This window comes from Takifugu rubripes, chromosome 7 (assembly GCF_901000725.2).
Source record: "Takifugu rubripes chromosome 7, fTakRub1.2, whole genome shotgun sequence".
In the NCBI taxonomy this organism is placed as follows: Eukaryota; Metazoa; Chordata; class Actinopteri; order Tetraodontiformes; family Tetraodontidae; genus Takifugu; species Takifugu rubripes.
The window spans coordinates 2,262,224-2,289,914 of record NC_042291.1 but is presented as its reverse complement, the minus strand read 5'-3'; the positions used below and the strand labels follow the sequence as shown (position 1 = coordinate 2,289,914).

The 27,691-nt window shown below is 43.1% G+C and overlaps 1 protein-coding gene and 1 long non-coding RNA gene across 12 annotated transcripts in view; one reads left to right on the top strand and one right to left on the bottom strand.

Annotated features, from left to right (window-relative positions):
- syngap1b (synaptic Ras GTPase activating protein 1b) overlaps nt 1–27,691 on the bottom strand; it is a 63,723-nt gene that overhangs the window by 21,970 nt on the left and 14,062 nt on the right. For 8 of the 11 annotated variants that reach the window (XM_029838858.1, XM_029838859.1, XM_029838853.1 and 5 more), the window contains 12 exons: nt 26,018–26,286; nt 21,632–21,737; nt 8,720–8,811; nt 5,553–5,674; nt 4,386–4,539; nt 4,034–4,132; nt 2,170–2,409; nt 1,564–1,899; nt 1,347–1,491; nt 729–873; nt 420–656; nt 29–230 (listed from right to left, as the gene is read on the bottom strand). In XM_029838858.1, coding sequence (XP_029694718.1) covers nt 29–230; nt 420–656; nt 729–873; nt 1,347–1,491; nt 1,564–1,899; nt 2,170–2,409; nt 4,034–4,132; nt 4,386–4,539; nt 5,553–5,674; nt 8,720–8,811; nt 21,632–21,737; nt 26,018–26,035 — 1,896 coding nt within the window. In that variant the 5' untranslated portion in view covers nt 26,036–26,286. Of the gene's footprint in view, nt 1–28; nt 231–419; nt 657–728; nt 874–1,346; nt 1,492–1,563; nt 1,900–2,169; nt 2,410–4,033; nt 4,133–4,385; nt 4,540–5,544; nt 5,675–8,719; nt 8,812–12,851; nt 14,521–21,631; nt 21,738–26,017; nt 26,287–27,691 lie in introns of those variants that run through there. The other 3 variants (XM_029838854.1, XM_029838862.1, XM_029838863.1) reach the window with 3 other exon arrangements.
- Nucleotides 23,198–25,997, top strand: LOC115250408 (uncharacterized). Its single transcript, XR_003888959.1, has 3 exons — nt 23,198–23,445; nt 24,235–24,377; nt 25,686–25,997. It is a non-coding gene; the product is annotated as an uncharacterized lncRNA (long non-coding RNA).

Genomic DNA, 27,691 nt, shown 5'->3' with positions numbered 1-27,691 from the left:
TATATATTACATGTGACATAATATTTACTTTGCTGAGTTGAGCCAGGACCTCCCACAGCAGACTGTGCAATATGGACAATTCTCGGCCAAGGTCAATGTATCCCTCAAAGCCCCCTGCATTGCTGACACTGTCTACGTTGGAAATCTCATACAGGAACTGCTGCATAGAGTCCCATTCCATCTCTAAAAACTCATTCATGAAACACATATACTCCTCTTTGTTGCCAAACCTGCGGTGGGCAGAGAAAGGAGAGGAGACCAGTAAGGACATAATAGAGAAAACAAAGAAGTTGGGGCTGATAGACAGACAGATAGAACACTGACACGCCTACTTGCACAGTATAAAGCTAATACAACTGATTCCCTGCAGTCAGTGTGAGTTCAGCTAAAATGCAGTGTAGCTGAAATGGAATACTGACTTGGAGAAGTTAGCCAGGTTTTGTACTACTTTAGCGATGAGGGTTAGGGTGCGTGATGTCTGCTCATCAGGGTACTCCTGGGTGAGATTGAAGAGAGATGGTGACATGATGGCCGGACACAGGAAGCGCAGAAAGAGTGAACCACTAATGAGTCGATCGGCGATATCTTCCCGACCTCTCTCAGCACAGCGCACTCTCCAGGAGGCAAAAATTTCCTTTAACTCTCGAGGAAAAACACTGTGAAAAGAGCAGAACTCTGGTAGTGTTGCTATTTTCTGCAAGCGTTGTCCACTTGCTACGACTACCCACCAATTGGAGTTAACAATCTTGCAGAGGGCCAGTTCACAGCACATGCGGAGATTGGCTTGGTGGTCTGGGAGTACAGAGGGTGGTATTCTCATTGGATCCACTTCACAATTTTCCTCTGACTCATACAAGGCTCTTATGAAATCCCCTGCAAAGGAAATAAAATCAGGAAATAGAACTAAAATGCGACATCACAATTTGCTGTTTTCAATACTAATATCAGGATTAATACATGGTTCATTTTTTAGATTCCTTCTTCCATTTTATTTTGCTATTTTGTGAGTTAACATCAACCGATGCTTGGAATCACCTCTCACTGCGATATAAAATGTATATTATTGCTTCTTATTTATGTAAGTCAACTTAGTTTTAACCGTTATTTCTTCTCTAATATTGGCGGTTGTCAAAAGTGGCGAATATATGTTTGATTCATAATTCTTTACTGCTTTTAAAGAAAATCTGCTTCTTCACTCGTCACATCCATCAAAATATGCCATTAAAGTGAATGGGCCACATCAATCTTTAGATTTGGGGGACGTAAAAACACCAAAACGGGTAAAAAAAAAAGAAGATGAAGGAAGCTGTTAATATATACGAGGCAACAAAGAGGTTTTGGCTCACCGATAGCATCTTTGAGGTACTTATGTCCAATCAGTTTAAGGTACTCTTCTATGGCTTTGGTGGCCAGAGTGTTCTCTCTGAAAATAAGGTGCTCTCGGTCGATGAATCTGTCTACTTCACACATCGCCATGTCTGACAGGAAGTCCTGCAGGAAGAAACTATATCACTGTTCTTTTTTGTATACAGCAAAGCCCTTTCGGGCGAGAACTGTCTTTACCTTCGCTTTCCCCGTGCTCTGCAGTATGTGCACCAGCGCACAGGCCACCTCCTCTTTGCTTTTGACGCTCAGCACAGGCTCCAGCACAGCGCACATGGTGCGGTAATTATTGGTGATATACTCTGCAAACTCCTTATACAGCTCCATGGGCAGGATGTTCATGGTCTGGAAGCGGGATTTAAGGCGTAGGGATGCATTGATGACCTTCCCCCCTCCGACACCGGCGCCTTTGGTGAGGACGCTGGGCTGAATGACTGGGTACCACTGCTCCACAAACTGGCGCCCGGGGATGCTTGAGATGGGGATGCTCACAAGTCCCAAGTATGTACTCTTTTCCTCAGAAAAAACAAATTCAAACGGCAAATTCAATTTTTCACAATTGTATAAGTAAAAAATGCTTTGCAAGTGCCGCTTAAAGCAATAAAACGGTCATATGATGCCAATAAGTGTACAAAAATACTGTGTCTTGTAAACATACAGTATTTCCATATTATTATATGCTGTGTTATTGCTTCTATTTCATTTACAGCTACACTCTGTTTTCAATAAAATGTGTTTTTTAGCAGTTTGGAGACCAATGACCTCATTCTCAGATCACTTTATTACCTTGCGTCTCTTCTTATCGGTCTCCTTGTACAGATGAAGACGCAGGTTGCGAACGGCAGGAAGATTGTTGAACTCAAAGTGCTCGCCCCAAAAAACAGTGTCAGTGCGAGGCTTGCTGGTGGTTCGGGCGTACAGCATGTCATCCAGACAAAGTTCGCAGTAGTAGCGCTTCTTGGCCGGAAGCTCACGGGCCTCAATGATCCACAGTTTCAGCACGTTGTCCACCCTACGACTGTTGTCCTGCGGGGGGGACGGAGATCAGCGTTAAACACGGGGAGCTTTATACAAACAAATGTGCAGCAAAACCGAAATAATCGTCGAGATTAGAAACAAAAAAGCATCTGTGCAGTCTTCAAGTGGGGGCGGAGCTAGTCCAACAAGAGACCAGAGTCAATACCGGGACAAAGTTATTGGTGATGACAGCACTTCGGCTACTGGCAGTGAACACCGGGTTTAATAAACTGGGTACAGAGACAGAAAACAGCATGACAGAGACACAGAAAAGAGACACAACAGACGCTTTGAAGGGTAAGAGGAGGGCAGTGGTGAGACGAGGGACAAACACGGTGAACTGTTTATGACTTCCTGTTAATGATACAAAGCCTGGGCTATATCTGAGATCCCCGCGGGCAGAGAAGGTCTCATGTTGTCGGGGGATGTTGCGCTGAAAGGCGGTGGAGTCATTTCAGCTGGCTTCTCATTTCATTGTAGTTCATCCCCCAGTTGCTTCTGAAGTCATTATCTTAGAACGTTCGATATCAGACCCTGGGTTAAATCCACATTTCCTAATTTATCCATTTGCAAGCCCTTTTGAAACGCAGCGCAGCATAAATGACCGAATTAAATCCGAACCTCCAAGTTTGCTGGATGTGACCGGTACACACAGTGCAGCCGGGAATTCTAGTCCTCCAAAAACTGTTCAAACATACAAGTAGAATGATTTGATATGTTCTCACTACAGTTTTAGACTAATGATATCTCTGTCTCTTCAGCATCTGCTCTAAGATGGAATCAGAACATCGTTAAAGGCACCATCGTTGGAGGTCCACGACTCCGCCAGCATCCCTGCAGCCTGAGCATCTGGACCAGTCATTCAGGGGTGGTCCATGTTCCCACTCACACTGATTCAGGACTCAACAAAACATCATTTCTAACTCTCTTCAAGGTTTAGCAAACAACTGCTGTGCAACGTTACATGACTGCCACACTTATGCACAGAACAGGCCGCTCGGACCTCTGGCGTCTGGGCTGGGCTGCTTTTATTTTGTGGTCATGTTTTACACGCTGACTCAGAAGAACCAGTCAGGAATCAGACGCTAGGAGCGACATCATCAGCTTTTCCTGTCCTCGGCTTTTTTTTCTTTTTTTAAAGGAAAAGTGAATCTGGGTCTGCACCATTTACAAAAATGAGACAATTTCAGTTGGGGCGAAGGAGACAGAAGTAAACACAACAAAACTGAACATGGACTCGTGTAATTTGTAATGATTTCTTTGGATTTAACGTCTATTTTTTTCCCAGTCGAGGAGAAAATAATATTAAGACTGTGTTTTTTTTCTATTGGATCCTACATGAACGACCATCCTCAATATGGTTAGTGGTAGATGCTGAACTATGGTGTCTTATTACATATTTTTCAGCATGTTGGAGCCTCCATTGTTTGTCATCACCTCCTAAAGCTTTCATTTAGCTGCGAATCCTCCAACACAGAAACACACAAGACACTGGGATGGAGTTCACACACAGACCTATCGTGGTGCACTCGAACTGGAAACAGACAACAAGGGGAGATGAGGAGGAGAGAGACACACAGACAGAGGGATCATCTTTCATTTTCCTCTCCTGCATCCCTTTCTCTCCCCTCACCTTGTTGGGCTTGACAGCTCTTTGCAGGTTCTCGATCCATTTGTCTCTCTCTGCAGCGGAGCGACATGCAAAGCACTTGGTTCCTGATGCCGTAGTCACCTGAGGTTATAGCCAATAGTGAATTCAACAACCAATCACAGCCATTAGTAACTACGGAGACTGCATCTGGAATTTTCTCTTACTACCTAGAAAGTTGGATTAGTAGAGCGGTGGCGGAAAGGCTGACAGTCAGTATAGAGGCTAACATAGTCCAAATGTAGAGACCTTACATTTCAATCACAGTTTCTGGTGGTTCCTCTTGCTCTATACATTTGACTGTGGTTCTGTCCACATCATGCAGCCCGGTTCTCACCTCAAAGCAGTACTCTTGTCCCAGGATGCTGGAGTGGACAGGTTTGATAATGGCGTCCTCATCTAGCGTGAGGTCCAGTGCCTCGGCAGCACTACTGGGGGATAGCAAAGATTCATGGGAGTGGGACTCTTTGAAGCTCTGCATTAAACGGGTCCTGAAAGAAGAGTGATGCCTGTGAGGTCGAGGAGAGGTTCATTTCACAAAGTGGTGCTAAAGGTCTATGATGGAGAGACCTTTGGTGGTAAGTTCAAGGTCTGATGGATAGACATGAACGATCAACAGACTCATCATCCGCTTCCATCACCGCTGCTTAAAAACACAATAAAACAACCCAAAAAAACCACGCCAAATCCATGTTCTTCTCTTTGTGACAGGAAGGGTGGTGGACTCGATCCTCTAATTGCCTTAGCTTCTGAGATCAATAACAGGGTTCGGTTTCAACGGAGGCCTTTTTTAAAGTTGGGGTTGAGGCCAATGTTACTAATTGGAAATAACTTCTGTAGGCATAAATAACACTTTACAGGTCTGAGCATTCTAAAATATTATTTGACCACCTTGTATCAGACTAAAATATAGCATTGTTATTTATTAGGTAGAACAAATATACTGTGTATATATATGTGTGTGTGTGTGTGTGTGTGTGTGTGTATTTTAACCAGAAAATGAGCTCCTCCTCCTTATAGCAGCTTTTATGCCTGCTGCCATTGGTTTTATGCACTTTTCACCAGTGTGTGGCACCTCAGACCATTATGGAATACATCTAACATCAAATCAAAACCTTCTCCTGCTTTTCAGCAGACATAAACACAACAATGCTTTCTGTAGTTCAGCAATATGTATATTTTACCATTTAAACACACACACACACACACGCACACACACACACACACACACACACACACACATATATATATTGTACTGTAATATATTTGTTAAGCACAGTATATTTTACTGTTTTATAAGGAGAAAAACAGTGGTGTGACAGTTATGTACATTATATGAAGGAGATATGATTAAACATGGAAATCCTATCAACTCATTATGGTCCATAAAGCCATCAAATGGCTTTTGAAGTGCATCTGACACTTTGGTTTAGCATGAAAGTAAAAAAAACCCACAACACCAATTAATAATGTAGAGAAATGGCTCTCACACTCACTTACTGACCTGTCTTGATCAGCACTGCGGAAACGGGGGAGGATCATGTGGCGAAAACTGCTGCTTCGGTCCAGTTTGGGTTGACTCTTAGCCCTCTTGATGGAACCCTTTAACCTCTTGCTGAGGAAGCTCTGGAGCAGGTTGCAGGGGGAGGAAAACAACAGCGGGGGCGAGCAGGTGGTGGGGTGGCCATGTGTGGGGTGGAGTTTCAAAGAAAGGAAAGAAGTGGAGGGATTGAATAGGGTTTAGTTTGGCAGTGTGATGGGGAGGGATGGATGAAGTATTTCAGAAAGACATAAATGAATGTGATGGTAAGAAGGAGGAGGAAGACACTGTTAATACAAGAGTGCATTTCCTCAACAACATCACAACTGTCCATCCTCTTTGGACAATTCTCTTGATGTGTTCATGCACACATGCTTCAAGTTCTAAAGTTGCTCTAATTTCTGAATATGTACTGATTTTGTTTTGGTTTTTTCAAGCAAATGGAATCGATTCCTCATGGCAATAACAAATTGTTTGCTTTATTTTGCTTAAATTAATGAGCTCTGCACTTTTAAACCTACAGAATTCTACATTTCCATACCTCTTTGCCTATAGGCACGGGGGCAATAGCCATAATTCTGACAGTAAATGACTATTGAATGGTTGTCATGGATAAATCAAACAAATTTGTTTGGCTACAAAATGAGTATTTATGGAGTGATTATCACAAAAATTGAAAATTTTGCTTTGAATCAAATCCATCAGCAGGAGGGTCCCCCTACATGAGCCTGGTCCTGCTCAAGGTTTCTTCCTGTTAAAGGGGAGTTTTTCCTGCCACTGTTGCTTGTTGGGGGTCAGGCCCTGGGATTCTGGAAGGCGCTTAGAAACAATTTTGATTGTAAAAGATGCTGTATAAATAAAGATTGATTGATTGATCCACACCCTCGTCCAATAGTGCCGGTCAGGGGCTCCACTTTAAACACTAAAGTACTGATAACAGCCTTTAATTATATGGACTTCTATGGACTTGAACACTTTTGTATGCATGATCAATAAAAGATTTTTAATTAAGATCACGTCATCGTCTTCACAAAGTGATGTTTGAAAAACAAATTATTTTAAGAGAATGCTATTTTTAGAGCATTTTTCTCCCGTTACCTTGATGTCAGGCAGCTCTAATCGTAAAAGAAAACCGAATCGTCCTCTTCAAAGGAACCAGACTCCTTTGACAAAAATACCTCACAGAAGGTTTGAGCTGCTCCTCCAGCTCTGCTGATTGCTTCTTTTGTTGTGACACTTATGGTGTTACGTTAGGTCGGGTAGGTCAGAGGTAACAACCCGACATATATTTAATGTATGTGATAACATAATGTTGGGTCTGTCCCAGAAACAAGTCTCAAGTGGTGGAGAATAACTAGGGGTGTGTTAGTTTAGTTCTGTCTGTGCAAAGTGCATTTTGAGCTCAGGCAATTTTCAAAGTCTCTTTGGACAAAACGGCAAAGATAATTCATTTTAAACCAACACTCAGATCAGACGCACTGATCTGCAATGATCTGACCAAAACTGTTAAACCGTGTTTTCGATGCAACCAGGTGAAATGCTGCCTTCCGGGGACCATTTGGTGTCACCCTTGTAAATGTGTAAATGCTTTAAAGGTATCAAAGTTTTATACTTCCTATCGTCAGTTTTTTCTGTTTCTGTTTCTGGTTCCACTTTCACGCCACAGTGCTTCACTCAGTGGGAGAATGATTTTATCATCTATCAACTCAATAACATGACATAAGTCCTGCAGAGTTAAATCCACACCGGCTCCAGATCACCTATTTTAGTTTGTAAAAGTAAAAAATCAAAACAGAAGAGAGAGAGAACTGCTGGAGAAGTGAGAACTATAGGAGAACTGAGGACTTGACTATGGTATGAGGGTCACCTTTGGGTCAAGCTAAGTCTATTTGGTTAAAAATGGCTGCTGCAGATTAGAGATATCTAAGAGATATCTCGACTTTAGAAACAAAAGGAAAATATGGATGACTAGTCTGATCAATTTAAAATCTCTGATCACAATCACACATTATTATTACTGAAACTGTAAAAGTGGGAAGATCTGGAGGGACAGAAATGGTCACTGTTGGTACCTCTTCAGAAAGTTCAGCAGGAATCAACTCAGAATTTGGTTCCTGGCACATTATGGACCAAACTCTATTTTGGTCTTTATTTTATACCCAGGGATGCACACGAAGGAACCCGCAGCTGGGCAAAAGAGCAATGGATTATTGCTGAAAGGTAACCCCTCCCTTCCTCTGTGTCCTAAATGTTTGGAGATATAAATCAGATCTGATGGAAGGAAGGACGGCCATTTTGTTGACATTAAAGAATGTTGACAGCTTCAAGACCTTCTTACTTAACATCCAATTTTTTTGGAAAGCCAGAGGCTGTTCTGTTTCCACCACACATTACAGCTTTAAATCATTTCTGAGTGAGATGAAATTCTTTTATCAGCTTGTGAGCCTCACTTGAGCGTAGCATGTGCCACATGTAGGAGCTTTAAAGTGACTGGCATCATTTCATCTTGTCTGCAGAAACTGTCAGTACTGTCAGTTTTCTTGCACGAGCGCTAGCATGTTGCATCAATAATGCATTAATAATTTTTAAGTGCACCATTTTTACCAAATCTGGTCTTCACGAAGTGATGAAGTCACTTCAAATGAAGAGGATGGACCACCTTCTCCATGATGATATTTCAACATTTAAACACGTGAACGTAGCCACTCTGCTTCAATAATGACTGCGTAACATACCTCAAAAGGGGGCAGTGGTGCTACAAACGGTCCTCTAGCCACTGGACTCGAACCAGCAGCCATCCAGTCTCCACCCCAGTGCAAGAAGTGGGGAAAGGAGGAGGATGCAGCAGGTGAGGAGGGCAAGGTGAAGGACAAGGAGGAGGGAAGGGGCAGTGAGCAGGGTTTGGAGGCTGTGCCAGGCCATTTCATGGAGCCTTTAAGCTGCTGCTGCTGCCGCTGCTGGCACAGGACAGCAGTGGGAGAGACCCGGGAGGGAGGGGGTGGCGGAAGCAGGCTGCCGCCGGCCTGGTGGCCGCAAGGGTGTGGTGGTGGATTTAGGGCAGGAACGGGGAGAAGGGACAGCGGGAGGTTTGTAGACAGCGAGTGAGGCCGGGAAAAGAGGGGGTTACTCACGGATTGTCGGAAGGGTTGAAGGGGGGCAGTGGGAGAGACGTCCATGCTGGGCTGCTTTCCTGTGGCTATACTCTTCCGCCGGGTGCGATGATCTGACAGAGAAAGAAAGGGTGACCGGAGCGTTAATATGAGAACATCTAGAATTTTGTGTCTGGATCAGATGACCAGCCATAATCTAGCCAGTGACACATTTTAAAGCTTGACGAGAAGGATCAAAGTTTAACCTGCTGCCCGAGAACATCTCTGAAGACTGCAAACACGCCACCCCTGAAATTTCTAGCAGGTAAAATATCTTGCAAAATCCTCAACTCACAACAAAGGCTAAGAAAGCACCTGCAGAGATACCAGCAAGACTCACAGACATGAGCCAGAAGATAGAGCACCACAGCTGTTATCAGACTAATGAAAAGGTCTCCGATACTAACATAATTCCAGAGAGAGATGGATAGATTTATCCTGAGGGAAATCCAAGCCACCTGTACCATATGAAAAAAAACAGAACCATTCGGCGTAAAAAATAAAAACCAACATGGATATTGAATCAAGAATAAATCACAATATGTGACTGTGGAAACTGATAAATATGCACATTATTGAGATGCTGTATGTAGATGCCTGTAGGTTACAGGTTAATGTTACCAATGTAAAGTTCAATAGGAAGGAGAGATCTGATGGGGACAGCAGCTTGGTGCTGATGATGGTGGACCAGTTTGTCCAGTGTCCTCTATCCGAGCCAAGAACTGGTCCCGTTCTAAGCCAGCAACAAAGCCTTCCTTAGCAGGCTGTCCACATGTCCCCACCAGCCTGTCCAATCATGCCGCATGCTAACGGTAAAAGAGCCACAACTGACCACGCATTTATTCCATGACTATTATTCAGCCTAAACAAGCACGCTTCAAGTGTCATGACAGGATGTGTGGGCGGTAATAATCAGAATTCTGGATCACCTGGGTGATGGTGATTATGGTAGGAGATGTCGTGGGTTTGCAATGAAGCAGGCAATAATTAAAACAAGAAAGCAGAAACAGCATTTAGATCTGGCTGCAGCAGTTTCAGTCTCTAGCTGTTTTAAATTAAAACTGTTTTACTGCTATTATACTGCCACAACATTTAGTAAATGTGTAATAAATATTTTTCTAAAGGACCATTTAATTTCAAATATAGACCCAGTCTCTCTCTCTCTCTCTTCCTCAACTCTCTCTCTCTCTGATGTGATGTGACAAACTATCACCAGAGGCAGAAGGCAATAATCAGGGTTGTCTTTTTGATTCTAAATCTTTATATTGATATTTATTAACATGATGATCACATTATAATAGGCTGTCGGAATGAAGGTCTTGCAGGTCTTGTCATCTATGGCAATACTCTGTTATTGTCCAATGAAACCTTAATTATTGAATTAAATAATTAAAAAGCTGAATTAAAAAGGTTAGGTGTGGATTGATCATGTTAATCTCACTAAAGAAACATGGCTGACAAATTCCCAAATCCTCTATTCAGTGTTGTGGGACTGAACTTGAAGGCTGGACCCAGGCAGGTTAAGGCAGGGGTCGGCAACCCGTGGCTCTAGAGCCGCCTGTGGCTCTTTAGCGCCGCTCTAGTGGCTCCCTAGAGCTTTTTCAAAAATATGAAAATGGAAAAAGATGGTGTGAATATTTTTTTTTGATATAATATAATTACTGTAGGAGGAAAACATGAGAAATATTCTTAAAGTTTTCCAATGCTGTATAAATGTGTATAATCAATTTTTAATTTCAACATCTCTGTCACTGAAGATTTACATCATAGGCTGCAACACACATTTATTTCAGCTCGGCGTGCTGCCAGACAGGTGGCTGTTGCACACAAACGGGCAGGTGTGTCATGGGCCATGGATACCAAAGGGAAAAAGGGAAAGATAGCTGAGGAGAACAGAGGATTCAACAGTTCTTGGACCGAATCGTTTGGAAGTTAAACTTAAAGCACCATCGTACAGCAGAGCAGCCACGTGATGCATCATTCTCTCCGCTGCAGGGAAAATAAACATTTAGTTATGAATGCTCATTATGGATTTGTAGCCTACTGATCATTTTGACAGTAACTAATATAGCTAATATAGACACTTACAGCATGTGTTGCCTTCATTATAAGTCTTATATAAGATTTGTTTATTGTATTTTTTGGTTCAATATGGCTCTTTCAACATTTTGGGTTGCCGACCCCTGGGCTAAGGGATGAGACGGTTACCTCGGTTACTGCTTCTTGCAGTGCATGCAACTCCATGGCTCCCTTATCTTGTAACCCATCAGGTGGGCTCGCCTGGGCTTGTATTACTCTTTCTATCATATCTCTCTACTTCCTCCAAACTCCTCGAGCCATCAGTTACAACATTATGGTACTGTATCAAATTTTGACATTGTTGTTGGGGGGGCAATGGAGGGCAACACCCTGGCAGCAGGACAGCTACGCTTGGCAGGAGGAGCGGTACCAGAGCCATGCAAAATTACCTGCACTAGCCGCCACATGTTAATGTTTCTTCCTGTCACAAACAGGGTCCACGAGGGTGCCAGGGGGGCCTGGTGGTCGCCGGTGGGGCCTGTGCTAACAGACCAGCACCACTGGGCTCTTCCCTTTTCACGCGTGAGGTACACATCTAGGACACGTGGCAGACGTATCCAGCACACTTGCTCGTCACTGGTCCCCTGACTGCCTTTGCATACTGGGATCCTCAGACCGTGCGTTGGTGGGGGTGCCTGCATGATGAATGCGGGCACCCCGCCTACCGCGGCTGGGGCAGTGCGAGGCGTTAATGACATTGCTCTGCCTGCCCATTGCTGAGCTTAGTCCATAACTGACAATACTGTAATATTTCATTTGGCAAGATTTGATCTACCTATAAAAATGAGGGGAAAACCAGACCCACCATGTCTCCTTGTTATCTACAGTATATTTATATACATTGTTGTTATTAATGTTTAAAATTAGTTATAAAAGTCAAATTCAGGATATTAGACTGTTGCATAACAATAATAATAATAACACATTGGATCAAAACATAGACCCATAAGCCAAAGCTTATAGTCATATAGCCTGTAAAAACGCGTGTCCATGCATGCAAGCATCCTGCCTATGCCTTCACATTTGTAGCCATGTGCCAGAGCAACATGAGAAATTATGTTCTTGCTCATTTTGAATGTGATGTCAAGCTGAAAGCTGAAGAGGTAACGCGTGGGTGTTGAATGTTCCAGCTGACAGAACAGGGAGATGGAGAGAGTTAAAAGAGTGGGAGGGAGGGATATAGACTCAAATGATGAGAGGCTGATTTAAAAAATACAGAAAAGGAACACTGTGTGTATGTGTGTTTGTGCGCCACGTAGGAGTGAGGGACAGTGTGAGAGCAAGGCTACACAAAATAAAGACAAGATGCAGAAAGGAGCTACAGGAGAAAACCGAGACGGAAACATGGGCAAAGGCGTTGAGCGGAGCTGTGAGGAGGGAGGGGGTAAAGAGAGGCGCAGTGGGAGGCATCTGGGGAGTGTGTCTTCGTGGTGCTCAAATGCTCAGGGCTTTTTGTGTGTTTGCCTTTGACAGAATGCTGGTTAGCTCTCTGTTAGCTTTCAAACCATAAACCGAGACAGCAAAGCTGAGAGCTGCTTCTTCAGTGCCGTTGCACCACTTATTACATAATTACAGATATAGTCTGTGGCCAGTGGTGCAAGGAAGATGTGGTGAATTATTTCCTCAACTACCGATACGGTGTGACATTTCTTTGACCCCCCCCCCTCCTCCTCCTTCTTAAAGCGACTCAAAAAGACATCCGCATGTACAAAGACTGAAGTGAACTACCACATGTATGTAAGGGTGCGCCCCCACGCATGTGATGCATGTCGGTGCATGTTATGTGCAAGAATTAACAGCAGCTGGCAGCGCGACGCCCGTGACAACGCTCAATGTACCGATCAAATCCTGTGGTATTCACACCTCTCTCTCACGGGGAGAAATTGGACACAGAACACAGGTGGTGAGAAACGATCATTGTATCATTGGAGGAAACAGCCAATTTCCAAACAGCCAAAGAAACACGCATATGAAATGGTGCCATCAGACATACATGAATCCAATAAAGTCAGCTGAGAAGTTAAACATGTCCTACCTAGCTGAGGTGGGGCTTGTTAGTGTCCAGACTTCAACAGTAACCGTGAGACCCCACAGTGACGTCAGCTAAAGCTCCAGGCTGAATTCCAGGCTTGGTTTGAACTCCAAACGTACACGGTGACATTAATGCCTATAAATGAGGGAGTAGCTGCATATGCACATGACATCTGCCCACAGGTGTCACGGCACACGTGTGTCCGCCTCCGTGATAAGCAGGCCGCCGTCCTCTGAAGAGTTCTTAAGGTTGTGTTCAGGTTTCAGAGAATTATTGCACATGTAGTCAATCTATCAGAAAACTGACTAAGAGTATGACTGTTTATATGCCCTTGTAATAATAATTCAAATAGGTCTATGAATAAAGATTAGCCTAACGGCCTCTACTACCACAAACCCTAAATCAAAGTCAGTAAATTCATATAAATATATTAGGAACCCCAATAGTCTGGTGAACTTGAAACATGTCACGCCCAAAAAACTCTACCATGAAAACTACACATTAGTAAACTCTTTAATAAAACTAATGGAAACCATAAATTCCACATCGCTACGACCTTAAACTCACTACATACCCTGTTCTAGAATGGAATAAGGGTTGATTTTTGCCTCAGAATACGTGACGTCACCGCAACACAACAGCCAAATTTCACAAGAAAGAAATTTCCATTACACAAAGTTAAACTTGTGCATCATGGTAAATTCGCCCTTCGACCCTGAACTAAATGCATAATTTAGCTCTAAACTGCCCCCAAAGTGTCCCGTTTGGTGCATTATAGGCTGACAGTTATTAAGTGGGCTGTCTTCATCATATGCGTGCTAATTAGTAAGAGGTGCAGCGACGGCAAAGCGAGCTCTCCAAAGCAGCGTTATCGTTTCACAGCGCGCTGTTCATCCGTTCCCCGTCTCCCCAGCGCGGCAGTGGCAGCGTTAATGGCAGTGGCAGCGGCAGTGGCAGCGGCAGCAGCAGCGGCTCTTCCAAAGCAAACACTTCGGCTGGAGGCTCTGCCTCCCCGGCCTCTCCTTGTCCTTTCTTCCCGGTGCCCTCCGCCCCGACCCGACAGTCGCAGATCCCGTGATCGATGGCAGATCCACTGAGGACAATTTCTCTCATCTTTCTATCAGGAAAGTGCGCTCTCCTCTGTGCGTCTCCGCCTTCTGCTTGTCAGACTGCAATCGCTTGTTTGATGCGCGATACGTAAAGACCACGGAGAAAACGGGCGCTTAACTGCGGGAGCGCCTGTCCGCGTGTGCGTTTACGTGCGTGCGCGTCCGTCCAAGTGCGTGCCTATCCATCGCCAAATCATAAACGTGCGTCAGGAGGAGAAAGCGGCGCCAATCTCTCCTGATCGCGCCAACCGCAGATGGGAATAAGTCACTAAAAAGTCTTTTTTGATCAGAAAGGGAGAAAAAAAAAAATCACAGAAAAAGATCCGAGCGGAGAAATGAGTAAATGGCTCAGAAGAGAGCGCAAAAAAGCGCGCAGGATTAAAGGAGCGCCCGCAAAAACTGCGTCGCCTCCAGGCTGCTGAGAGAAGCCTCACAGGTGGACGGCAGAGCAGCTCTGGGAGGAAGAAGGCTGACTGCTCGAGAGCACTGCATGCAAACTCCTCGTCTCTCTCTGTTTCTCTGTTCCCAGTGCGCGTGCGTGTGTTAGAAGGGGGGCAGCATTTAAACGGGGTGGGGTTGGCTGCAGCCTTCCTGGGACCTTGGTCATTTTAAGCTGGTATAAGAAGCTTTCAACTGTTTTGTCTCGCTTTTTCATTTTCCCAGTTTCACATATTCTCTCTCACTCCCTCCCTCTCTCTCTCACACACACACACAAACACACAAACACATACCAGTGTTAAGATTATTCAAGGCTGAATATGTGGGGAAACATGTAAGCAAGTGATTACGCATAGCTGATACTGTCCATCCACGCAGCCTGGTTAATTCGTTTCCAGGCTGTTTGCTGGTTTATCTGCGTGTAAATGAAGGCTGTGTGATTCACCTGCGCTTTACCGAGTTTACATGTGCTAAAAATACATTTGATCTTATTCAAATGAGGCAGCGACTTTTTTGAATTTTTACTTTTACCACCATCAGCCCTCGTTGGGCTTTCAGTAATGGGCAATCATCACTGCCAGAGGGGTCAAGGGTATCTCTGTTCTGTTTCCATGACAACTGCGGGTTTGAACCAACTTTTCAGAGCCATTACTGAATTGTGACACTAAACATGCACAGCACCAATTGAAATAACACGTGGACAATCTACTGTGTGTATAGATTAAAAAATAATTCAGTTTGAAGATAACTACAGTTGTTGATACAAAAAATAATTGAATGCAATAAAAACCTTTTCATTCAAGAAATATTAAATGTTAACTTTGCGATGAAAACTACAAAAACGGTGGTCAAAGTTAGCAAATGGAAACAAACAGACCAGCTGAGTGAAAATGGATACTGACCTTAAATACACTGGAGGTAAAGAAATGAAATATTGTAAAAGTAGAATTCAGTCACTGATCCGAAGCCAACTGAATTACAGTTAATAAACCCAAAAACCAAGACAGAGGAAGCCCCAGCTGAGGAGGGTGGATGGAGAGCTCTAGTTTTCCATCTACAATAGTTGTCATTTTTAATAAAAAAGCCTTTTATTTGAAGTCTTAATTGATCGTATTAGAATCATTCTTTAACCTCTCATGATTTTCTCTTCTCCAAGGATTGGCTTACAGGATTGCTGTAGTTTTCTTTCCCTCCTCTCTTAAACGGTCTCCCTCTTCCTTAAACAGCTCTGTAATTATTTCCATGGTTACCATTGTCTGAAGCCTGATGCTGTCCTGCTGGCTAAATCATCTGTCCCTTCTTGCTCTTCGTATCAATTACTCTTCCTATCATCATTACACAAGTCTGTACTGCTTCAGGAAACACACCATTTTCTGGCACCTTCCAACATTTAATTCTGAATCTTACTTATCTGTGGATCATTATTACATTCCACCAGTTCACATGTACGGTAGTTGAATCTGGGAAGGACCTCGTCCTATAAGAATCACTTCAATCGTGTTTTTGGATTTTTATAATTAAAATTAACCGGGAAGCATTTACACCTTTGTTACAGAGACCATCAAAAAAACATGACAAAGGGACTGACTTCGTCAAACACATCACACTAAAATGCCCCATAATTACAGCACTGTCCGAAATATTTGAAGTCTTCCATGTAATATGACTTATTGACCACAGCAGAAAATGGTAATATATGTTTTTTAAATGTTTTTGGACAGATCGTTCTCTAATAACAAAAAAAACTATAGCAAGAAGTATAATTAATTATGCTGTTTGCTGGGGCTGTTCCCACTTGAAAAACTATCTCCAAATCTGTTCTTCAAAAGCAAATCTGATGATTGAAAGCTATAATTACTGTAGTTGATGTATCCTCTTCACAGACTGGGATGTAATCTACAATCCGCCATCAGTCTCATGACAGAGTGCATTACAGGACTTCAGCGAGGACGCCGCCATTCTCCCCAGGAGAAGAAGCCTTCAGGTCTGTCTGCAGTTATTTTTACATACCGTTATATAGTTCTGTGTACGCACTTAAATTGCATGTGCATTTTCATCATATGCTTACTTTAGTGTCACTTACAGCTAGTTTTCTCACATTTATCTAAATCTAACAAAGTCTAAAAGCAAACGTGAAATGTAAATCTAAATATTATTTATAAATGTTAAATGTAAATGTTAAATTTCTCACCGAATGTAAAACTAAAGCTCTACCTCAACCAGCGCAGAACCCCGTCCCCCCATAATGATGACATTGTACACCTCACATGGTTATTAAATCATGCGGTAAGAGTTCATATGTAGATACCATTAGGTTGCATATTGGATTATGAATATGAAGATCTGATAAATAATTATTGCTTACGCTGAGTCGCAGGGAGCATTATTTGATAGGGCCCTGTTGGACTATCAAAATATGCCTCCTCTAAAATATTGATTAAGATTATGGATTAGAAGCAAACCATACCAGATGATTGTATATAACAGCGGTTACAAAATTTAGCTAAATGTGAAGAAATTAGTTGTGACATTTTTACATTCGGTGGCCCAACATACAGACTCAGAGGTTACTGCTTTGTTTGCTGCAAGACCAGAGAGCAAGTCCTTTGCCAAGCCAAAGTAAAGACCAAGGAATTACCAGGAAAGTTTTTGATCTTCTGTTTTACAAGAATCTAGCCGCCTCAAATATTTTTCTACAGTGTAGCTAACACCCCAGCAGATTTTTCACTTTTTTCACATCAGAGGCCTTTTTTGTTTCGAGAGACGAGATGAAAATATCCACGCATCACATTTAAAGCTTTTTCTGGTGGTGTAAGCCATATGTCCAGCTATTTTGCCAATATCCAGGAGAAAATAAAGGCACATATCCCAGTAACACCATACACCCATTGTTGCAGTAATGCCTTTGATTTGATTTGGAGGCAGAGGTCTACCTAATTGCTGACACTATGAACTTTGTACAGAGCTTCTCTGTTGCAAAAAGGGAGTCAAAGCCAAAACACTCTTTTATGAGTGGACACTGCTGTGTGTAACAAGTCATCGTTGTCAAGATGGGCTGTGCATAACTAAAGCAATACAGCATGCTTGCTCGGCCTATTCGGTCCTGTTGGAGACAATAAATGAGCTTAGCAAACTTCTCTTGCCTCTGTAAGCAAGTAATAAAGTCAAAAACATACAGCCCTTTTTGAGTCATGTGAAACAGTGACCAGAATTCACCCCATGCGACATGAATATTGTGTTCAGGAGAAGTGAAAAATGTGTGAATCATTTGCCAATGTCAAATCCACCGGGGGCCAGTGGAGATTCAGCTGATGTGAGGGACACTCAGGGATATGGAGGGTATCACACCTAGCACCGTTCACCAGCAATGTTGTGAATTCTATCAAGCTGCTGACCTTCCTACATCCGAGCTGGATCCTAGAAAGAAAGATGCCTCTTAAAGAGGAAAAATTATTGAAGTTATAAATGGCCTCTACTCAGGTTTGGATGATATTACTAACCACTTCCCTACCCAAGTAGCCTGCATATAAATGTCACACTTCTGTGTGATCTCACAAAAGAAAACACACTCAAAACACTCACTGATATTTCATTTTTTGGCTGACTGCATCTACAAACAAAGAAGCTCTTGAGAAATGAGGAATCTAACTTTGTGCCTGCTTATGTTTGTTGCTTCCACCAAGAGGATGTTTTTTACCCTTTGACAGCTCCAAACATAGCTAAGGAGTTCCATGGCACAGAAAAGGCTAACACACATTCTGGACAGTTGTCAGGCCCTTGTGCCAAACAAGACAGTTCACTTTTTTCTCAGTGGTGTTTGTTGTTTAAAAATGCTTATCCCAGACCACGGTTGTTTGGTAGAAATCCCAGGAAAAAAGGTCATATTGTTAAATGCGTTAAAGCTGAAGTGAACTTCACCTATAAATAATTGCTTTTTAACTTTTTGTATGAGTAAATGGTGCAGCATTAATATCTTGTGGCATCAAAAAATGATTCTTTTCAATTGTTTTCATGGTGGTAGTCCCTCTTTTTAAGAAGGGGGACCAGAGGGTGTGTTCCAACTATAGGGGGATCACACTCCTCAGCCTCCCTGGTAAGGTCTATTCAGGGGTACTGGAGAGGAGGGTCCGCCGGATAGTCGAACCTCGGATTCAGGAGGAGCAATGTGGTTTTCGTCCTGGGCGTGGAACAGTGGACCAGCTCTACACCCTCAGCAGGGTCCTCGAGGGTGCATGGGAGTTTGCCCAACCAGTCCACATGTGTTTTGTGGACTTGGAGAAGGCATTCGACCGTGTCCCTCAGGGGGTCCTGTGGGGGGTTCTCCGAGAGTATGGGCCCGCTGATACGGGCCGTCCGCTCCCTGTACGATCGGTGCCGGAGTTTGGTCCGAATTGCTGGCAGTAAGTCGAACTCGTTCCCGGTGAGGGTTGGTCTCCGCCAGGGCTGCCCTTTGTCACCGATTCTGTTCATAATTTTTATGGACAGAATTTCTAGGTGCAGTCATGGTGTTGAGGGGGTCCGGTTTGGTGACCTCAGGATCGGGTCTCTGCTTTTTGCGGGTGATGTGGTCCTGTTGGCTTCATCGGCCCGTGACCTCCAACTATCACTGGATCGGTTCGCCACCGCATGTGAAGCGGCTGGGATGAAAATCAGCACCTCCAAATCCGAGGCCATGGTTCTCAACCGGAAATAGGTGGAGTGCCTTCTCCGGGTCAAGGAGGAGATCCTGCCCCAAGTGGAGGAGTTTAAGTACCTCGGGGTCTTGTTCACGAGTGAGGGAAGAATGGAGCGGGAGATCGACAGGCGGATCGGTGCGGCGTCCGCAGTAATGCGGACTCTGCACCGGTCCGTAGTGGGGAAGAGAGAGCTGAGCCGAAAGGCGAAGCTCTCGATTTACCGGTCGATCTTCGTTCCTACCCTCACCTATGGTCATGAGCTTTGGGTAATGACCGAAAGACGGCGTTTTCATGTTTGCTTCATTTTGAAAAATAAAGCTGTAATTTCACCATGATTGCCACTTGTAAGGTGGTGGACAGCAAAGTACATGGTGTATGTTAAGTGTGCCCACTACTATATAGAAAAGCAGCTGGGGGGAAGCAGGGGGGGTTCAGTTTTGTGTCTTTACCTAATGTAGCTCTGACGTGTCACCTGTGGGCTCCTAACCAGAGGTAGAAATGACCAGGAAACTCAGCCTAATAATTAATCTGATTCAACACTGAGTCTGGAATCAACAACAAGAACATCATTTCTATCACCGTTAACCCACATTCTAATGTTGCTCCGCTGGTCATCTTGGCCATGTCTAAATGATTAAAAGCAGTGAGTTTCTGCCATGTGATTACAGATCTGCATCAATGACCATACAACCAAACTAACGATCTACGGACAGGATTGTTATTATTTTTACTCACTACGATTTTAACCGATTAGCCCAGCCTTTTATAAAAGTTGTCATTCAGAGTTTTTGTAGCCCAGTTCCCCCTCTGGTCTTTGAATCATCGGTTTCAGCTGAGATCTTCCTGTCACCTGCGGGTCCCTCTGCAGTTCACCTGTTTGTCATCAGCCAATTAAAAACCTGCAGCTTTAAACACTGGTCCTTCTCTCCAGCCTTTGCTGGATTCCCCAAAGTGATAAAAAGATAGGTGGTAGTTATTCCAAACAAGTGTGCTCCAGGCTCTTTGCCCCCGTCGCCGTCCTGCTGCCTGACCCCCCAGACCTGGCTGAATCTTGCACCCCTGCTTGAATAAACATTTAATGAGAATAGTCTTTGAGTCTGGTCAAATCTTATTGAATACATTAAATATCAGCTCAGCTGACTCAGGGAACACGAACAGCTCTTTTGAGCCCTCTCAGGAAGTAATCAATCCATGATGAAATGGATCTCTCAGCTGTTTAATCTAGGCTCCCTCCAGTCCACATGAGCCACCACCTCTTCCACAGTTCCCAGTCCTCAGGAGGAATTCCGTGCTCCTGATCCAGAACCCTTCACTGGAGATCTAGGCATGCAGCTTCATAAGCCCTGAAGACCTTTGGTGTTTAATTAAATGCTCCTGTCTCTACGAGACAGTACACTCAGTTTTATACATGCTTTTATAAAATATCTTAGCAGATGAGATTGATTCAAATTTTGAGAGAGTAAAGTGGTCTAAAGGTCGAGTCTATCTCTCTAGACAAGATTAGAACCTTCTAATTTATAAGGATACACTTTATTTTTTAATCCTTCCTGCTTTAAGATAGAGAGTAAAGTCAAAATATAGCAGATTCAAATGGTCAGCTGCTGATATAACGTGAAGCTGCTGTCTGTGATTGATGGTGCATATTCCTTTTATCAGTGTTTATATTTTTGTTTGATGCATTATTAAATCAAATTACGTAATAAAAAAGTGATTTATTAATGTGCCCCATATTGTAGTGTTTTTGATGATTTACATAATGACATCGTGTGGTAATGCTTTGGGTTTAAAGAAAATAGATCAAAGCCTTGTTGAGGTGTAACAGTAATTTGCATTTTCTAAATGTATTTTTATTATTATTTTTAAAGCTGACATTTAGAATGGACCTCTTGGCTTGATGTCAAATAATAGAGTTGTTTTATTGGATCTTGTGGGGGTTTTTTTTTAGTTCTTGTGTTTCTTCTTCATGTCATTTTTTCAGTTCTGTCATGTGGGTTTATTTGCATTTAGACTACAGTAATACATAGGTATCAGTGCATTTAGCCCTGCAGGGAGCCCATTAAAATATATGGCTGTTTGCACTGGACTTACACTTCAAGAATAAGAACAGGCTTTTTTATGCTAGGGCATGACAAAATCTGATGTGTCAGGGCTCGACTGTGCGAAGGTCAAGTGGAAAAAGTGTATTCAGAGGAATCAGCATAACTGTTGAAAGGGTAACACAAGGGATGCCCCCAAAATAACCAAGATTAGATGGAGAGATGGAAGGTTAAATGACAGGAAGAATTTGGAGGATAAGAAATAAACCACAAAATAGTATTTGTTTTTGAAAAATGCTTTTTGAAAAAAGTTTTGCTAATATCTTAAATAAACTTAAATAAAGCAGTGTGACAGTGGCAAATACGTGGAAAATGTATCTTTAAAAGGTATATTTTTAAAACAATTCCATATAGTATATAAGGTATATTAAACCATGTGTCAGTTTGAAAAAACAAGTGAAGTGGGAAACTTGCAGGTGGACCTTGTTGAAGCTGTGTAACTACAACATGGTTGTTTTGCTCACCCATCTCTGGATGGTGTCGTCCCTCAACAGGAACGCTGACTGTCCGACGCAGCAGCTTGTTCCTGTGGGACTCTGAGCGCCGTTCGCGCATCAGTAAAGGGTGTACCTGCAAGGACGGAGAACACAAGAGTTAGCAAAAAAACTTTAGATCTTACACTGACATGTTGTGCAGGTGTGATTCCTTCTCTACATGCATAAGACCAAAACCATCAGGATGCTTTACGTTGAAGGTCACTGGAATTATTTTATGCTGTTGTACCCGTCTAATATAAAAGACCTCTAATCCAAAAGGCCTAGTGGTTCTAAAGTAGTTAAGGGGAAATCATTTTAAGTGCACAAAGAAAGTAATTTCTTATGCCAGTCATTGTGTATGGTAGTTGAGCTGCTGGGATTTTAAGCAGGGAGTTTTGACCCTTTAGGCAGATCCTTTCCCTCCTCCCTTGACTGAGCTTATCATTGGGTAACGGTATGATTGGGATAAACCAACTTCTTCTGAATTTAATTTAGCACCACTGAGAGACTAAGTGGGCCCTCATGCAACCCTTTTGGAGAGAATTCCTGACAACTGAGGCGGAAAGATTTACATTCAAAGCATCCCAGTAGTCACAAACAGTTGGGTTGTTGCCCTGTGCCCCTTCACCTCTTCTGCTAGACTGACCTGTCTCCTGAGAAGTTGATGCTTAACCACCACCTGAAGTCTGGTGCTACTGGTATTGGAGAAAGGACAGATAAAACCAAAAGCCAGCTCAAGGGATTTTGCGTTGCCATTGACCATGTTGCAATTCAGGTTGTTAAGACCAGAATCATTGACTATGTGCAGCCCCGACAGAGTCAGGCTGTGACACTGGTTGTACAGGGACTAAACTGGCTTTTATAAGGGACTCCGGTACCCCATACTTCTGGAAACCTGCCGCAGAAATCTCCAAAAGACACAGTTGAACACTTTCTCCATGTTTTTACAAAAAGGTGATGTAGACTCATTGGGCAACCTCCCATTCTCTCACCAGGATGTCGTTGAAGGCCCACCGTTCAACAGCCAGTAAAAAAAAAACTAAAAAATTGGCTCCGGATGTGCATGTAATGTCTCAGACATCCAGCGTCTCAGAGTCCCCAGACTCTGCCTCCACTTTGGAAGATATGTAGGTGGGATTGAGGAGGTCTTCCATGAACCTAGTCCCTATTTGAGGTCAGCAATGTCTTCGCATACGCAGTACTGATGGTGCACCACTCCCCCCTCCTCCATTGTGGACTAGAATTTAGTGGACATTATCCAGAAGTCATTCCCAATGACCTAACCAAACTCCTCCCACAGTTGACTTTTTGGCTCAGCAACCCTCAAAGCCCCCTTTCGCTTGGCCTGCCTGTACCAATCAGTTGCCCCTCCTCCAGTGACAGGAGCGTGAGTCCCAAATACATGGATTTAAGTTTTCAGGTTCAGGTGTTGGATTGCTACAGATGGGCTGGGCTGTGCAGGTGACTCTGTAAATGACTTTAGACCTTTACTCAGTGATTGCTTTCAGATAGGTTTATGATTAATAAGCCAACAATGAACATTTATGCACTCAGCTACCCACAGAGATGCATAGAGACCTAACTGAAACCAGTCTTGTGTGCTATGGTGTTGCAATGGACTAAACTTTCCAATTCAGGTCCAACATCTTATATCTGGCTTTGGCACCCAGGGGCCTGGTGCCAAATACCCAACAGAGTTCATCAGAGAAAACTTGGAAGGAGTGTCAGGCTTGGGTGTCTTCATGAAACAGATGGCAGGCAGAGAAAGAGCTCCAAGTCCGAAAGGCTGAAGGATTTCCAGAGTAAGTATCTTTCAGGGAGGTCCAAGACAGGAAGAGTTAGCAACAGAAAAGTCATTCAAATTCTGCAAAGTCCGGCATGTTGTGATGAAGGAACTAGCAAAGTGTTTAGACAGTGTAAGTGGGCTGAGGGGCACAGGTGAAGGTGGTCACCTTATTTTATGCAAATGGCAGCCGGCGGCAGATGAAGTGGAGCAGATGCAGGTATGTGGAAAAGTACCCGTGCCAGGAATCTCTACATCCCGGGTTTTGAAAAATGTTGACTTACATAAATGACAGATATGATAGCAGCTTTGTCAGTGTCCCCCTTCAGGACGTTTGTCCTTTCAAAACCAACACTGCTGTATGTGTTACATAAAAGGATGATGTAGGAGTTGGCGTCACATGGCAACATCAACATCTGTGAATATTACACACATGCATGTCTGATTTCTGATGTCTTCAGATCCAACTATGAAGTTTTAATGGCATTGACAATAATTAAATATATTATACACTGCTCAAAACAATGGAAACGCACATTAATCCCAATGAGTGAAATATTTCACTGGAAAATCGTCATTCACTATATTGTGTAATTGAGAACAAAATAACACAAGGTTGAATGTTGTAAACCAAAATCATAAACCTGTTAAGGGCTGAATTCAGATTCATACTCAAAAGTAAGGGTAAAATCTTAACATTGCAGGCTCATCCAAGGCCTGATTGCTAACATGCAGTGATGGATGCAAGAACACAGTGTCTGAGACATGGGCATGACATTCAATGGCATTTATGACTTTGTCTTTCAAGAACTGCTGGAAGTCTCCAACCCTGTGAGGCCAGGAATTGTCATGCCTCAGAAGGATTCCAAGGCCCATTGCATCAGCGTGACGTCTGCGCATTTGGCTGTCATCTTGGTTCCCAACTGCAGTCATAGTTTCTCTAGCTAGCAGGTAAATATGTCTGTGCTGCCCTCCAATAATGCCTCCTCACACCCCAGAACCCCCACAATGGTGGAGGTTGATGCAGGAACATTTCCACAGCATGCTCAGGCTCTTATATATGTCACATGTGCTCAGGGGGAAAAAAAACCTTTAGGGGCAGGATTATAGTTGTGAATTACTGGCTTTTTAGGCAAGATTTCACTCAGCCCACTGGATAAGTATCTGTAAAGAGAGTATTATTGTTGCTCTCCCCTTTTTTAAAAAACCAAACAAACCCTGTATAAATCGACATGACCAAAAATACAAGTGTGGAATGTGGAGGAGGAGCAAAACTCACACCAGAGGTCCTCTCTCTGGATAGCAATGGAAGGAACAGCAGTGATTTTCAGTAGGGTTAACGTGACAATCTCTCAGTCCAGAATCTCAGCTGTTGCCATGGATTTCAGTGGAGACAAATGGCTGCCTTCACTTTGAGTTGTGAATCAGTCTTTTATCCACATTAACCCAGACTGGAAACAAAATACTTACATTTATTACATAATGAATCCATCCAACGCCCACATTACACCTACCTGAAAGCCTTCAGGGTCATAAACAATCACATCACCTCTACATACACAGTGGCAGCAACAGCTATATATATATATATATGTAAATACATATATAGATATAAGGAGGGGATACATCTTTTTTAGCTTTATCTTTAGTTAATCAATGACATGTAATGTTGGCTTATCATCTGTTCTGAATAAGAGATTCTCTCATGTCAATGTCACTGAAATTAGACAATAGGTATTGAAAAAGGAGGTGGTGATGGAGGGTGGGGGTGGCAGATTGTAGAGGCTACACTAGAGGACAGATATCCCTGACTAGCTGCCTTGGAATATAGCAGAAGCCAGCTCTGCTTTTGGACGCAATCATCTTCAAGAGATGTGGAGGGAAGCCAGCAGAAACATCCAAAACATTGTCTAGGTTTCAGACAAGACCACTGGCAAAGTTTGGCATGTCAAGACTGTAATCAGAGTGCTGGAGCTAGGTAAACCTGCTGACCTAAATGAACCTGAAAGGAATCCAAGATTTGGTGACGCAAACAAGATCCAAGGCAGCACAGGACCAAGAAGAATATCATGCAACATGTACAAACACAGCTCCAGGAGGAAAGGGACAAACATGTCAGCAGTAGGGGACATTGGATGAGTAAGGAGTCATAAAGAGGAAGACCTCAACATAAGGAACTATTCCAGAATTATCGCATTTTACTGTCAAAGGTAACGTTTTCTTTGGCCTTGTTACGAGAGCTATGCACTGATATTTCAGGGCACAGAGGAGGGATCCAGTCTTCTTTACAACACCACTCATCAGGAAGGATGAGAACGAAACAGATGGAATCTGGCAGTGCTTCAACCTGGACAGTGAACTATTTTTCAATACACCAAAAGTTCTGCTCAAATTTTAGCCAAAACATCATGTTGCAGACCTAGTAAAGAAACCTTATCCTATTTTGGTGCAGGAGAAGGAAGCCTTTGCTCCTATAAAAGTCCTTTTAAAACTCTTTTTCTGTGTATAAAAAAACAGCATTTTTATCAAATTCATTTACTGAATCAGCATCAGCTTTCATGTATCCTGCTGTGCTGTGTGGAGTACAATACCTCCTCCTGGTCCAACATGAAGCTTGGATTTTCAGAGTTCACACGAAGATTAGGGTTCCAGTGCTCGAGACGGTCATGGGAGGAGCGGTCGTGGATCGGAGGCTTGTGAAAGGACCAGTTGTCGGCGGGACGGTCGCAGGAGGAACGGTCATAGATGGAAGAGTTGACGGAGGGATGTTTACATGCGAAAGAGGTAGCTTGGACGGAGTGCAGCTGGGAGCGGTGATGGTGGTGATGATGATAGGAGGAAGGAATAGCACACCTTGCATCTGGTTGGAGAGAAGAATGAGGTTCAGGGACAGAGGAGGAGAAGTAGCAGAGGAGGGAAGAGCAGGTACTGTAAGTTAGGAACATCGCTGAAAGGGCTTTGCATCATTGTCAAGATGGTAAAAACAAAGTCACAACATCGTATTTTCAATGGTAATGGGCAGGATTATGACAGAGTAGCTAATAATAATTAAAGTGCACAATAGGATTTTTAATGGGTTGCATCATGGGAAGTGTTGAATACAATTATGTGTGGTGTCTGTTTACCTTCTCTGCTAGAGAGTACAATATTTCATGGATATTTTTTAAATTTACTATTTTGGTGTATAGTTATGGCTGCTGCTCCATGAGTCCAGAACAAATTCCCCTATTCTGACGAGAAAGTGTCCTGAATTGCATTTTTATTTAAAGATAATAATAGGAGAAAACACAGGAAAATCAATAACAAAGAAAATCATAACAGACATTATCCCAATATGTATCTTTCACAATAATAAGCTCTGAGCAATAATAGAAAATGCAATCAAATCCAGAAATAAGCAGCGGGCCACAGAAGAATAATAGATAATTCATAAAAAAGTATCACAATATTCAAGATCATTTTCTGTGAAGGATTGAAAAAGACATGTAATTCTAATTATGTCCAAAATGGTATTATAATGGTCGGGCAGCAGTAGCCTGAGGCAATATTACAGGGCCCCAACAGGGCCCCTGCAGGACCCCTCCTCTCTAGGACCAGTCCAGCTGTGCATCAGCCAGTCTCATGGTGTCCTCGTGAAACTGCTGGGAGCTAAAAAGGGGCTGTGACAACCTGAAGGGAACCTGAGAGCTGGAGGTGAACCCTCAGCATAAAACGTGAACACAGAATTAAAGGAAAGCGGAAAATGTGTATTTTCTTAAAAAGTCTGCTGCTGAATTACCTTCTCAGCTCACACATTCAAAGAGTTTTCCCTTTAAACATGGAAATTCCTGACATTTTGCTTTGTGATCATTTCTTTCCAAAGTTCTCTTTTGCATTGAATAATTCTCCTTCTGATGAAATCTTACCTACCGAGCGTCTTATATTGTGATCTCTTGAACACGTCAGTCATCTAAAGTCTTATAAATGTGCTGCCACTGAGACACAGAGCTCTTTTTGATGTAACTGTTGCTATTATGTTGAGTTTTTCTTTGTTTCGTCTTCTTTGTTTTGTCTTTTCACACAGTTGACTCCAGACCCCTCAGTGCATTACCCCCCCCCCCCCCCCATGTCACGTGACATCTCATCTAAATGTTACTGCATCGCTGGCTCATTTTGCAGGAAAGGAGATGACATGTGGCAGCGCTCCTCTGTCCAAGCCACTCATCAACAGCACAGCAGGAAGCTGTCCGTTATTTCAGCGCCTTTAGCACCATCTGGCCCAGACT